This window comes from Haliotis asinina, chromosome 2 (assembly GCF_037392515.1).
Source record: "Haliotis asinina isolate JCU_RB_2024 chromosome 2, JCU_Hal_asi_v2, whole genome shotgun sequence".
NCBI lineage: Eukaryota > Metazoa > Mollusca > Gastropoda > Lepetellida > Haliotidae > Haliotis > Haliotis asinina.
Genome location: NC_090281.1, coordinates 50,085,722 through 50,099,175, shown reverse-complemented (window position 1 = coordinate 50,099,175; position 13,454 = coordinate 50,085,722). Strand labels below are relative to the sequence as shown.

The window sequence follows — 13,454 nt, the reverse complement described above, 5'->3', positions numbered from 1 at the left end:
CAATCACCATTTATGTCATTTCACTGGTCCCTGAGGAGTTATATTAGATGCAGACCATCAGACCAGTATGTTGAATAGTTTTGTCATTGCTGACTTCAAATGACATACAACCTGTCTTACTTTGGTTGTCCCTGAAGTAACACTCAATCACCATTTATGTCATTTCACTGGTCCCTGAGGAGTTATATTAGATGCAGACCATCAGACCAGTATGTTGAATAGTTTTGTCATTGCTGACTTCAAATGACATAGAACCTGTCTTACTTTGGTTGTCTCTGAAATAAACTCAATCACCACTTATGTTTTTTCACTGGCACAGGAGTTAGTTTAGACCCAGACCATCACACCAGTGTGTTGAACACTGATTTGTATGCATATGTATTACGTATTGATTTTCTGGCACATATGTGGAGTTTCCTCCTACTGGATGTGCAACTTATTTGTAATAACTTGTTGCAAGGGTTAATGATTATAGTTGTATATGATTGATCACTGTTCGTCTGTCCTGTGTAGATTAAACACTGGTTACAATTCTGACATGAATTTTTGTGAAATTTATTTAAGATGAGCAACAAAAGCCATGATATCTGCCAATTATTCATAACACATTAATTGTCATTAACAATCAAGCTGGTTCATAAGTTTCTTTATTGACACATGGATCTGCAACCTGCTTGTCACATATAATTTGTACTTCCTGGCATGCAGGATGGAATGAGTTGTGTCCCTTGCAGGAAGGTCTCCAATTGTAGTCTTCAAGTATGCTGTTTCATATATATATATAGAGTTATGTCCATTGCCCAAAACTCTCCAATTGTAATCTTTAAGTATGCTGTTTGACGTACAGATTTATGTCCCTTGCACAAGGGTCTCCATTTGTAATCTTCTAGTATTCAAAAGATCTGTGGTATTTATGGAGTTATGTCCCTTGCAGGAAGGTCTCCGTTACAATGCTCTCCACGTGGCAGCTCACAAGAACAAACCCGACATGGCCAAGCTGGTCCTTGAGACTCTGCTAGACCAAGAGTTTACCAAACAGCTGTATGCAGGTACCAACGACAATGCAGAAACACAGACACGTCGGATTGACTTCCTGGTCGACTTGTACCTCAATACTCCAGACAAAGGGGTGAGTTGATTTTATCTCAGAACTTTGATAAATGGGTGAGTTGATTGTATATTCAGTGTTCCAGACAAAATGATGAGTTGGTAGTATCTCAGTGTCTCGACAAATGGGTGAGTTCGTAGTATCTCAGTGTTCCAGAAAAATGGGTGAGTTGGTGGTGTCTCAGTGTTCAAGACAAGTGGGTGAGTTGGTAGTATCTCAGTGTCTCGATAAATGGCTGGGTTGGTTGTATATTCAGTGTTCCAGACAAATGGGTGAGTTGCTAAGTGCTCCAGACACAGGGTTGAGTTGATTGTCTCTCAGTGTTCCAGAAAAAAGGCTGAGTTTATATTAATCAGTTATTCCAAGTTCAGCTAACAGAAAGGAAAACATCTGACATCTATTTTCCATAATGGTTTTGAGCTTATGCACTTCAGTGGCAATAAAAAGCTGAAATCGTATAAGGATAATTCAACCATTTGTGTTCTTAATGTAATGATCTTCAAATGTGTAGTTAGTAGTGGGGCTCAATGGGCTAAGTTCCATTCTTTTTTCACATTTAATGATTTGACATTGCACACTGACCACATGCAAGTCTGATATTCTTCATAGCGATTCCAAGAGATATTTTGAAAACATCCATTTTATGACCATTCTCCAGTCTTTCATATCCACAATGAAAGAAAATCTGGTGGTAAGTAGCGGGTTATAACATATGTTCAGTTAGTAAACATTCTACATTATAGTCGTGCTCTTGAATTCTCTGAAAGGATTTCCCTTAGAGGTGTGAGCACTTGATACATTAAGTTTATCCTCTCATTGAAATGTTATTTTGTTGAGATTCTTAGATTTTAGTGTTAATATAATAACTCTTACTCTTCAGAATGTATCCAAAACTGTTTGGTGACATTAACATTTAATGTTTCCCTTAGTTGACATTTGACTGTTACAACATATCTAAGTGAGCTACAGTACCTATTTTATGGCAGCACTATTTTTCTGCATCCCACATGATCTGCAATGTTAACGATCCATTTGGTCTTTAGCTTCAAATCTAAGTGAGCTACAGTACCTATTTTATGGAAATACGCAAGACATGCACTTTTTTCCTGCATCCCACAAGATCTGCAATGTTAACGATCCATTTAATCTTTAGCTACAAATCTAAGTGAGCTACAGTACCTATTTTATGGCAGTACAAAAGACATGCACTATTTTTCTGCATCCCACAAAATCTGCAATGATAACGATCCATTTAATCTTTAGCTACAAATCTAAGTGAGCTACACTACCTATTTTATGGCAATATGCAAAACATGAACTTTTTCCTGCATCCCACAAAATCTGCAATGTTAACGATCCATTTAGTCTTTAGCTACAAATCTAAGTGAGCTACAGTACCTATTTTATGGCAGTACGCAAGACATGCACTATTTTTCTGCATCCCTCAAGATCTGCAATGTTAACGATCCATTTAATCTTTAGCTACAAATCTAAGTGAGCTACAGTACCTATTTTATGGCAATACGCAAGACATGCACTATTTTTCTGCATCCCACAAGATCTACAATGTTAACGATCCATTCAATCTTTAGCTACAAATCTAAGTGAGCTACAGTACCTATTTTATTGCAATCCGCAAGACATGCACTATTTTCTGCATCCCACAAGATCTACAATGTTAACGATCCATTTAATCTTTAGCTACAAATCTAAGTGAGCTACACTACCAATTTTATGGCAATACGCAAGACATGCACTATTTTTCTGCATCCCTCAAGATCTTCAATGTTCCCATTCTCATGTTATATATTTGAGTGAGTTTAGTTTCTCCACCACTTTTAGCAATCTTCCAGCAATAACATAGTAATGGATACCAGATGTGGGCTTCACCCACTTTACCCAAGTGGGGAATCGAACCCGTGTCTTCTGTGTCATGAGTGAACATCTTAACCACAATGCTACCACACCACCCTGTTTGTATATGTATGGAATGCAATATTTTGTATCAAGAAAAGTTCTTGTGAATAATTTGTGAATTTTTGATGATGTAAAAACTTCTGAAATCATATAAGATTATGTGGATTTAAAGCTTGTACTTATTCCATTTAACTTTAATAAAAACAACTTCTGCCATTTAATTGAAATAAAAACACCATCGCTAGTCTGTCCTTGGTCAAATACAGACAAAAAATGTAGTTTAATACCTTTTTCAGTCAGTTACAATTAGGGTTCTCCAAAACAACTTGTATGGAAACCTCAAGCACTCTGAAGTGTTATATAGAAACCAGTATTCCCAGAAAAAGCTCCTCCAAATGAAATACATTGTTGACTGTTCCTGAAATAATCTGAGCAGTAAGCCAGACACTGCTGTGGTGCCCGAGACATTTGATGGGGGAAAAGGTTAAGTATTATTCATACATTCAAATTGAATGTATAACACTCAAGACATAAGAACTTGGCTTTTGTGCTAAAGGGCACAAAGAATGGCATTAAGCCTGCAAGAAGTGATGCAGCTTACATTATATGACCTTGGTACTGTTGTTGCTTTAAGCCCACGCTCTTGAAACCAAATACTTGAAAATATGTTTACTGCTTTCTGTGTAATTTGCAGTGATTATCTTTTTTTTTAAGAAACATGAAATGGAAGAGAAAATATATCATTTCTATCTTTGGAAACGTTCTTGTAGCACTTCCATCACTATGCTCAACAACAAATGTTAAGAAATGTTGAAATCACTGAAGTGTAATTATAAAATCTCTTGCTCATATGTTTATGTATCATTGCCTCAAAAACAACAATTTTTTACCAGAAGGAGAAGGCAGTTTTGAGTAGGCAAGAGAGTGAGCTTAGCCTTTTTTAGCAACATTCCAGCATGACCATGGCGGGGGAATGAAAAATTGGCTTCAGATATCAACCACATGGTATATTGAACCTGTGTCAACATGGGTTGATGTACCCTCTATGTTTGTTTATCTTACATAGAGGGTACATCAACCCACCCATTTCATTCCATTGAACAACCTATAATATACCCAAGGTAAGACCTAGATACATCATGTTCATTGCTCAAACAGATGGCAGAATGAAACATCACATCATGTCTGTGCAGAAATTTATACATATCAGTATATAACATTTGGGTATTGAGAGTTAGTTTCAGATGCCAAATACATCATATTTACCTACAAGGATGTTATATATACCCCAGAGAAGAACTATAATATTTTCAATTCTCCCCAAATGACACATAGTCCGATCATTAGCAAGGCTTGCGGCTGTCTTTGACTCTGCAGAGACAGTGCCTTTGGGCCAGAGCCTGATATTTTCCTGCATTAAGGTCAAACAATCTTTGGGTACACTGAAGATGGTTATGGTGTCCTACCCAAAGGCTGGAAGACCTTCAATATGCCGTCACATTAACATGATGAATATGTCAAACCGATGCCTTGTCTGTGTTCTACTGCATTCTATACCACAGCACCAGCTAGATCAGTTTATCCTGCAGATCAGCAATTAAACATTAAATAAGTCTAGGGGTTTGTTGAACAGCGTTGAAATCAAATGCCTTGACATGGATGCAAGGTTTTACATGCTAGGGAGTATCTATTACTGGTCAGATATGTATCACGAAAGTTTCAAACAAGTATCAATTTCGATATGTATGACAGCAGTTTCAAGAGGATATTAATTACTATTTGTTCGACACTGCTGTCAAGGGATACCAATCACTGCTTGTATGAAACCACTTTTAAGGGGATATTATTTACTGTTGTATGACAACACTTTCAAGTTGTATCAAATATTACTTGTATGACAACACTTCCAAAGTTGTATCAAGTACTACTTGTGTGACACCAGTTCCTAGTGACCAACGGAAGCTTCTGTATGAGAGTTGTTTAAACAGAATATCAAATACTATTTGTATGACAGTTCATTGGGACACTATTTGTGTGACAACTCTTTTACATATATATCAATAACTATTTGTCAGACAGCATTTCTAAGCAAGCTATGGGAGTGACAACCACCTATTGTGATCGAAGTCTTAAGATGACTCTTTCTCACAACAGCCAGGTCTGTCACCCAGAGGCTGACATAAAGAGCATTCATCAGCACCATCTGAGGTTGTTGGCACAGTCTGGAAGGTCACACATAATTAACTCTCATCCCTTTTATTTTTCAAAAGATATTAAAATTTATATTTAGCCCATTCCTTGATAAATCTATAACTATTAAGACTCAAACTTTTATTTAGTCTGCTAATGTACACACTTGAACAATTGGTTTCAGAAATAAGAATTATTTTGCTTTTAAAATTGGAAATATTGGAGTCACACTGGAGTCTACAGCCTACACAGCAGTATTTATTCCAAGAGCCCCACTGAGCAGATTCGTCCTGAAATAGACCTGTGAAGATCCAGGTTAGAGCGGGTCTTTAGCAACCCATGTTTATTGTAAGAGGCGACTAACAGGATCAGGAGGTTCGGGATCGTTGACACATGTCACCATATCCCATTTGTGTAGAACGATTCTCATGATGTTAAGCACAGGATTGTCTGGTCTAGCCTCGATTAATTCCTGAGTGCTACCATGTACCAGGAATATTGCTGAAAGCGACATAAAACTAAACTCTTACTAAAATATTCCTAATATATTTGGAACCTGTCAATGAAGCCATCAGTGTCTTGGTTCAAGCTGGTCAAAGACAATCGGCAGAAGTCATCAAATTCTTTTGGATTTCTTTGTTTGAACAGTAACAGTTAAAATGTGGATAATTTAGGGACTGTGTTACATGTAGACGAACATTAGGCATAAAGAATGAATATCATTCCTATGCATTGTTACTGAGGAATAACACTCTCCCCTCTGCATCAGCCTCGGTGCATAAGATATACATTATGTATTGAGTTTATTGATAAACTATATTTATCTGAAAATCTAGAACTTATATTTTATTTGAATAGAGAATAACTGAAGCTGGCATAGCAGTCTGTCTGCCTCAGGAACTAAAGTGCAGCTTAGACATCTGACTAATCAAGACTAGGCCTGAGATATTTTAGTCTTTAGACAAATCAAACACCAAACTTAACCCTCAACAAATTGAACTTGGGACTGAAGTTTTCAGACAAAACTATGATTCAACTATCGAAACATCAGACGAAATTTAGACTAGACTTGTCGAACACTGTCGACTGCGGAAACTTCAGAGTTAAGACTAAACAATTGAAGTCTCAGACTTCAACAAGACTAGACAAATAGAACTTCAGTATTAACGGAAGCTAAGCATATAGTCTAAGCATATCAGTCTTGACTAAGGCTAAACGAATAGAATAGAATAGGTCTGAACTAAGAGAGACAAATAAAACATCAGACTGAGCAAAGAGGAGACTAAGGAACCATCGGACTAAGCTAGAACAATCAGACTAAGCTAGGACAAGACACATGAAACAACCGACAAAGCTCAGGAAGAAAACATGATCAAAACACCAAAATCGGTGTTCATGTTCCCTTAACCATGTTAACAATCCTCAGATCATATAATTATTCATTTCACTGTTAAATCACCATTTCTGTGGCCATTGTCTCACTGATTTATGAAAACATAACTGTGCTGTTTATCCCTCGACAGAGTGGGGAGTCGCCATTGCACTTTGCCAGCAAGTATGGTTTCCCAGATGTGATTGAAGTCTTACTGGGGTACCCAGGTCTCGACAGACATCTTAAGAACAAGTACGGAGAGACTCCAGAAGAGGTAAGACACTTGTATTCTATCATTACTCATTAAGGACTCCTGTTGTTTGACTGACAATGCTTTCTTGTGATCTATATCTGTGGGTTAGTCTGCCAGTATTGAGGTAATTACATTCGGTGTCATATGCTTGTCACGCCACAAGCATGTCATATCATGTCTAGTTCCTTCTTTGAATTACCATATACCAAGTGGTCATGTCCATAGAGCTCAGGTCACAAATCTGTTGAAGTTATGCAACTTTGAACATGGAGAGTCCATGAATGAGTGACCGTTGTTGCTTGCCTCCTGAGTGTTTCAATGATGTCAGTCTTGCCCCACAACGAAGCACATGTGACAGACGTGATCTGACCTTAGGCAGGTCAGTTTGTTCAAAATTGCCTCTGTTCACCCAGCAGAAAATGGGTACCTGGTGGTATAAGTCATGTGACTATGAACCTTGTAGTGCCTCACGGGCAGTTTGACTTATTTGGTTTAATAATAACAGCACTTTGAGCAAGATATTCATCCTGAAAATGCACATAAAAAAGTGAACTATTAGTATTATCAAAAAGTTAGAGGGCGGTGAGAGGAAGAAAATGGAATAGATGAGACAAAGGTGTTCTAGAAATCTGGAAGAATTCAAAATCTGTATATTATTAATGAAACATTATGCATGTTTCTGTATCATTTTGAAACTGATACTTTTAAACCATAGAGATTAAACATGAAGCAAAACCCAGTTATTTTTTCTTGAATCTGTAATCACATTTTGTGTGTCCAGTTAAGTGCATACATAAGTGTACCACACCTGTATTGTTTATTAGACACTTGACACAGAGGTTCAAATGGTCAAACTGGAAATTTGGTTTGAAATGTCTGCAAACTTACCAAAAAGCTGTTAGTTATCATTTTATTCAAACTTCATGGCTAATTTTGCCAGTTGTGTTTCCATGCTTATTGTTTTCTTTGATTGTACTCACATGAATCTGACTTTGGCTTTAAGAAAATTGAATTTGGTTATAGACAAATGTTGACAAACTTGGGACAGATTTAACAATAAGATAACAAAGTTCTTAACTTAACCAAATTTATAATCCCAGATTATTACCATTGGTGTTTTCATTTTTGTTTTGTTCGTTTGTTGTTAAATGCCACACTCATCGATATTCCAGCTATGTAGCAAAGGTCTGTAAATACACAAGTCCAAACCCAGACAATCCAGTGATCAACATCATGAGCATCAATCCACACAATTGGGATACAGTGACGTGTCAAACAAGTCAGCGAGCTTGACCAGCCAATCTTGTTTGTCCCCTCTTACAACAAGAATGGGTTGTTAAAGACAAATTTGAACTGAGAGCTTCATAGGTCGTCACTTTATAGATGGACACATTGGTGTGATAAGTTAGTCTGAACTTGTAACCTACAATGATCAACATCACTTTCCTCCAAAGTGACATGACGTTATGTGACAAAAATACCATGGAAAACTTTGTTAAGAACTAACTTACTCACCTAACCTGTCAGCTATTGTCTGCTAACTTTGTTTACCATGTTAAATTTTATTACCGTGACTGTAATGGACCTTGTTTGTCAATTGAGGTGTCAGTTGTGTGTGAATTGAGATAGAAACTGAAGCAAAGGATACATTTGAAGGAAACAACATCAATAAAGTGAGAACTGATTAAATTTTGAATTTGAATTATTTTATTGACCCAAAAAGAGGGGCAGCTCTTTGATATAGCATTCAGTTATCACACTGGAGAATGGGCTCTGAGTCTCTTGATGGTGACAGTTGTGTCAACTGTTTGATAATGTGGAGAAATTGTAGACAGAGGAGCAATATTGCACTCACTCACTCACTCACTCACTCACTCACTCACTCACTCACTCACTCACTCACTCAGGCCCACCTAATTAACCTGGTGGGTCAATCGACCCTCTTGGTTTCCCACCCCAATTTAACCAGTTGCCCATGAAAAACATTTCTTAGGTTTATCCTTTTATGAAAAAAAACCCAAACATCAAATGTTTTGGATATCTGTAGTACAAAGTGCTCTTACTAACAAACTTGCTTCACAATCAATCATCGTCATTCGCCATTATCAAAATAATGAAAGCAAATATCAACACTAAATCTGCTTTCAATGTTACACAAAGCCATTTGTTCGATCATATTACAAGGGAACAATTTCTTTGAAGTAACAAAAGCAAATGGTATCACTATATCCAGTTTAGATGAAATACAAAGCTGTTCGTGAGGTGATATTACACGAGAACAAATCACTGAATGTCTGCTATAATCTCTGCGAGACAGTGGTGTGCAGAGCTATGAGACCATGTTGGAGGTTTGTACAGACACATAAAACAACACGATTCCTTGTAATATAACCAATTTTGTGTTCAGTGTGTATTGAAATTGTGCTCCAAATGATTCATGCACAACACAACTACTGCGAAAATTGCCCTTGCATAATGAAACATGCAGACCACAACGGCACAACAACGTCTGCACGATTAAGTGGGAAGACTTTCCATCCTTACAAATCTTCCCCATCTCTGACTACGATCTTATTGCAGCAAGAGTCTTGGAGACCTGTCTGTGCAAATTGTCCTGTGATGAGCACTAGAGGCAATTGCCATTTTAGATCCACAAGAATTACATTGCATAAATTCATACAAGCGATTCCATAGACCTTGTGTGGCCTTACTTCTAGAAGATAGTTTACTAGGTGACTTGCAACCATGGGGCAGGAATTGTGAATTTTCATGTGAGGCACTTCATAGAAAATTATGGGAATGCTGACAATTTAAGAAAGAAATTCTGGATAAGATAAGTGCTTTTTGTAGCAATCTAATGCTTGAGAACCTAACAGACATTTGTTTGCTTGTCACTGACATTAACTCGAAAATCATGTCCATGTTATTTATGATGTCACATGATAATGTTCATGCTGTCAATCACTAGGTTCACTAATCTAGTAGTAATAGATAATGTTCAGGCAGCCTTGATAGAGTTTGAATATAACATCACACAGCAGAGGATAAGCTTTAAATGTCTGATAATCTGTAGTCATATCTGTTCTTAGCTTCTCAAATAATGTTAGAGACTAACGGGATCAGGTGGTCAGGCTGACAGAGTTTAAGTTAACATTACGGCATGTTTGTAATGCTATGAGCAAACACATAGTGTATGGAGATGGCACTATATAAAAGGACTTGGGAACTGGTTGGTCAGACTCACTGATTTGGTTGACACCTGTCATCTATTCCTAGATAGATGTTCATGCTGTAGATCACTGGATTTGCTGGTCCAGACTCAATCATTTACATACAACTGCCATAAAGCTTGAATATTGTGCAGCGTGGCTTGAACATTTAACTCACTCACATTTAGAAAAGATACACATAAAACAAGCAATTAGAGGATGTTAACATCTGTCATAAGAAAAGAAAGATATTCCAGAGTATAGTCTTATATTTTCAGCAGCTGTCATACCACTAAGGTATTGCTGAGATGCCATTAAACAACACACTTAAATAGGTTTCAAAGTACAGACATATAAATTAGCTATTTCTCCTTCACAGAACTTATGTACCTGGCTTCTTTCTTACAAATATTTAACTCCAAAGGGATCATTCTTTGTCCTTATTACTTCCAGTGTTTGATTGATGGCAACTCATTTACAAACACAAAACATATAGATTTATCTCGAAGTGTTAATCAATAACAGATTAACTTGCTGTATCTATAGATAACACATACGTTCCATTTTCATGGCCATACTAGTAGCCGTGGACAGTTGCTGGATTGATAACCACTGGAATACGCCAAGTCCGGTCAAAATATCTGGATCCTATCAGGGTCTGCAGTGGGAGAACCTCTAGAGTGGGAATGTTGGACGAGTAGGATGCATTTATTCCCTTTGGAATTTCAAGTGATGTTATTGATGCAAGTGGTGTTATTGATGTTAAGCTCATCACTTTGCTCCTTGAAGTAGACCACTTTGTCAAAGTTTGGTTTTCCATGACACTCAGCGATATAAAGAATGGATCGTGGGGTATGAACCTTGGGGCAAGAGATCAGCTAAACACAACAACAGTTTTGAGTGTAATTTGCTGTTAATTGTGGATTGTTTCGTTGATCAACTCTTCTTCAGTGAATTAGAACAGTTGGTGGCCAACAAATTGTTTTTTAAATGGAGGGATCAAGCTTCCTATAGAGTAGTAATTCGGTATCATTATTTTGAGTAAATGTGTTTTTGTCTCAGTTTAGAAATAGAATGGTCATGCAGATGGCTGATGGCTTAGGAAAAAGGGAGTTAGTTGTTAGCATTGAGTGATGAAAATAGAATAAATAAGAAGGAACTGAATGTGTTTTGCTTGATGACATGGTAAGCAAAATTCCTGCTTTTGACAGTAACCTGAGAATGTTCCAGTCAGAGCCATGCAATCAGTTGTATCTCACAGTGTTTATAGGATAAGCATTTGGAACAAGCAACATGTCTGCTGATGTTCATTATTCAGTATATATATATACATTATGAAAGTCCAAAAGGCTAGACAAGTGGTAAATTGTTCTTTACTGCTACTAACGTAAACACCATAGTGGTGTCAAGAATGTCATTGCAAGAAGATTTTCCTCTTCTAAAAAACATTCATATTTACCATTTTCTTTAATGCTTAAGCAAAGTTAAAGGCAACAGGTTATGGATGTCAGCTTTGTAACACAACCATAAATGCTAGCCTTTATATGTATCACTTTTAAGAGTGATTCAGAGACTTTAAACAAAGTTGACAGTATGCTAGTAATTGTAAAGTTCAAAATACTGTTAAAATCTGACACTGTATTTTCTTTGCAAGTATTTCATAGACCTTGCTTTCTCTCTTGTCAAATAAGTGCGCAAATTCTTGTGAAGAGTTACATGTGTTAGTCCTGCCAGGCTTCAAATACCAAAATATCAACGTCATCATTATCTCACACCAAAAATTGGGAGGGCCATATTGGTTTGAGCTCCGTCTAACCATCTGACCATGCAAGATGATGGGGACAGAGTTTTGCAGACAGGGAAACCAGATTAAGTATATGTTTTCAGAACATGAATGTCTTCATTGAGTTGCAGTTTGTAACAGAGTTATGACCCTTGTCATGCAGTTCTTGACTTACTGTATGGTAGCCCCAATGAGCACAGATTTTCTCAGAAACTGTCATACATAGGGAAACCAAATTTGGAATCTGTTTTCAGGACCTGAATGTCTTGATGGAGTTGAAAACCAGAAACCGTGTTACATATTCTTACAGAGTTATGGCCCTTGTCATCGGTTTCTTAACTGTATGCACATGTTTGCCAATGAAGAGATTTTCTGAAAAACAATTGTAGATGTGGAAACTAAATGTGGTATGTATTTTCTGGACATGAATGTCTAATCAGGAAACAGAACTCAGTGGATGGAATATTGATGACCTTGTCTCCTCGTTAGGTATTTAGCTATATTCTGCCGTCTACTTTAGAAGAAAACATGAAACTATCATAACATTTGACATTTTCACATATTTTTAAAAAGTTTTGATGAGCCATAAACTCTGCTGTAAGTTTTAAGAAAGTCAGAAATACACAATAGATCTCTGACATTTGAAGTCTCATCAAAATGTCGTAGCATCTTGATTTACTGTTTAAATACTTGGACAAGTTTTATGTAAGCTGCTAGATTACAAGTTTAGATTAAATGTTGAAATCTATCAAATAGAGTTATTTCAGGATCGTAGCGATGGAGAAGTTTGAATGCAGAGCATGAGGTCTCATAGGTAAACCATTTTCTTGTACATATCACTGAAATCGACAAGCTCTGAAATCAACAACCACTGACCTCCTGGCCTAGTTTTGAAATGATTAGACAGCTCTGTTTTGTGATGAGGTATATTATCTTGGATCACTGCTGATGAAGTTTTAATGAAATTCTGCTGTAGATCACATTTCGCTTCTAGTCCAGTCTGTCATTGTCTTTGCTGTTTTGAAATAGGCGTCATTAGTGAGAATCGATCTGAATTTGCGTGAAATCTGTTTCTACAATGGCTTTATATGCTGATAAAGTGTCCATTTCTCCATGAAATCATCTGCAATACAGACATAAAATTTGCCTCTTTTTTTGTGTTATGCTTCCCAGGAATAACTGTTGTTGAATCTGTATATTCTGTGGCAGTGCTAGAAGAGATCATGGCTGCAATCATTGCAGACTTTGTGATGCAATAACTACTGTATTCTATCATGGTGCTTTGAGTACACTGGCACGTCATGGTGCATTGAGTACAATGGTACATCATGGTGCATTGAGTACAATGGTACATCATGGTGCATTGAGTACAATGGTACATCATGGTGCATTGCGTACAGTGGTACATCATGGTGCATTGCATACAGTGGTACATCATGGTGCATTGAGTACAATGGTACATCATGGTGCATTGCGTACAGTGGTACATCATGGTGCATTGCATACAGTGGTACATCATGGTGCCTTGAGTACAGTGGTACATCATGGTGCATTGAGTACAGTGGTACATCATGGTGCTTTGAGTACACTTGCACAACATGGTGCTTTGAGTACAATGGTGC

The 13,454-nt window shown here is 37.2% G+C and overlaps 2 protein-coding genes across 2 annotated transcripts in view; one reads left to right on the top strand and one right to left on the bottom strand.

The window, feature by feature from the left end:
- LOC137273871 (ankyrin repeat and LEM domain-containing protein 2-like) overlaps nucleotides 1-13,454 on the top strand; it is a 74,195-nt gene that overhangs the window by 6,801 nt on the left and 53,940 nt on the right. Inside the window, exons 4-5 of the mRNA XM_067806767.1 lie at nucleotides 935-1,129; nucleotides 6,739-6,861. Coding sequence (XP_067662868.1) covers nucleotides 935-1,129; nucleotides 6,739-6,861 — 318 coding nt within the window. The remainder of the gene's footprint in view (nucleotides 1-934; nucleotides 1,130-6,738; nucleotides 6,862-13,454) is intronic.
- The window catches only part of LOC137273872 (phosphatidylinositol 3,4,5-trisphosphate 3-phosphatase TPTE2-like), a 60,300-nt gene that overhangs the window by 27,524 nt on the left and 19,322 nt on the right, over nucleotides 1-13,454 (bottom strand). The window lies entirely within an intron of this gene.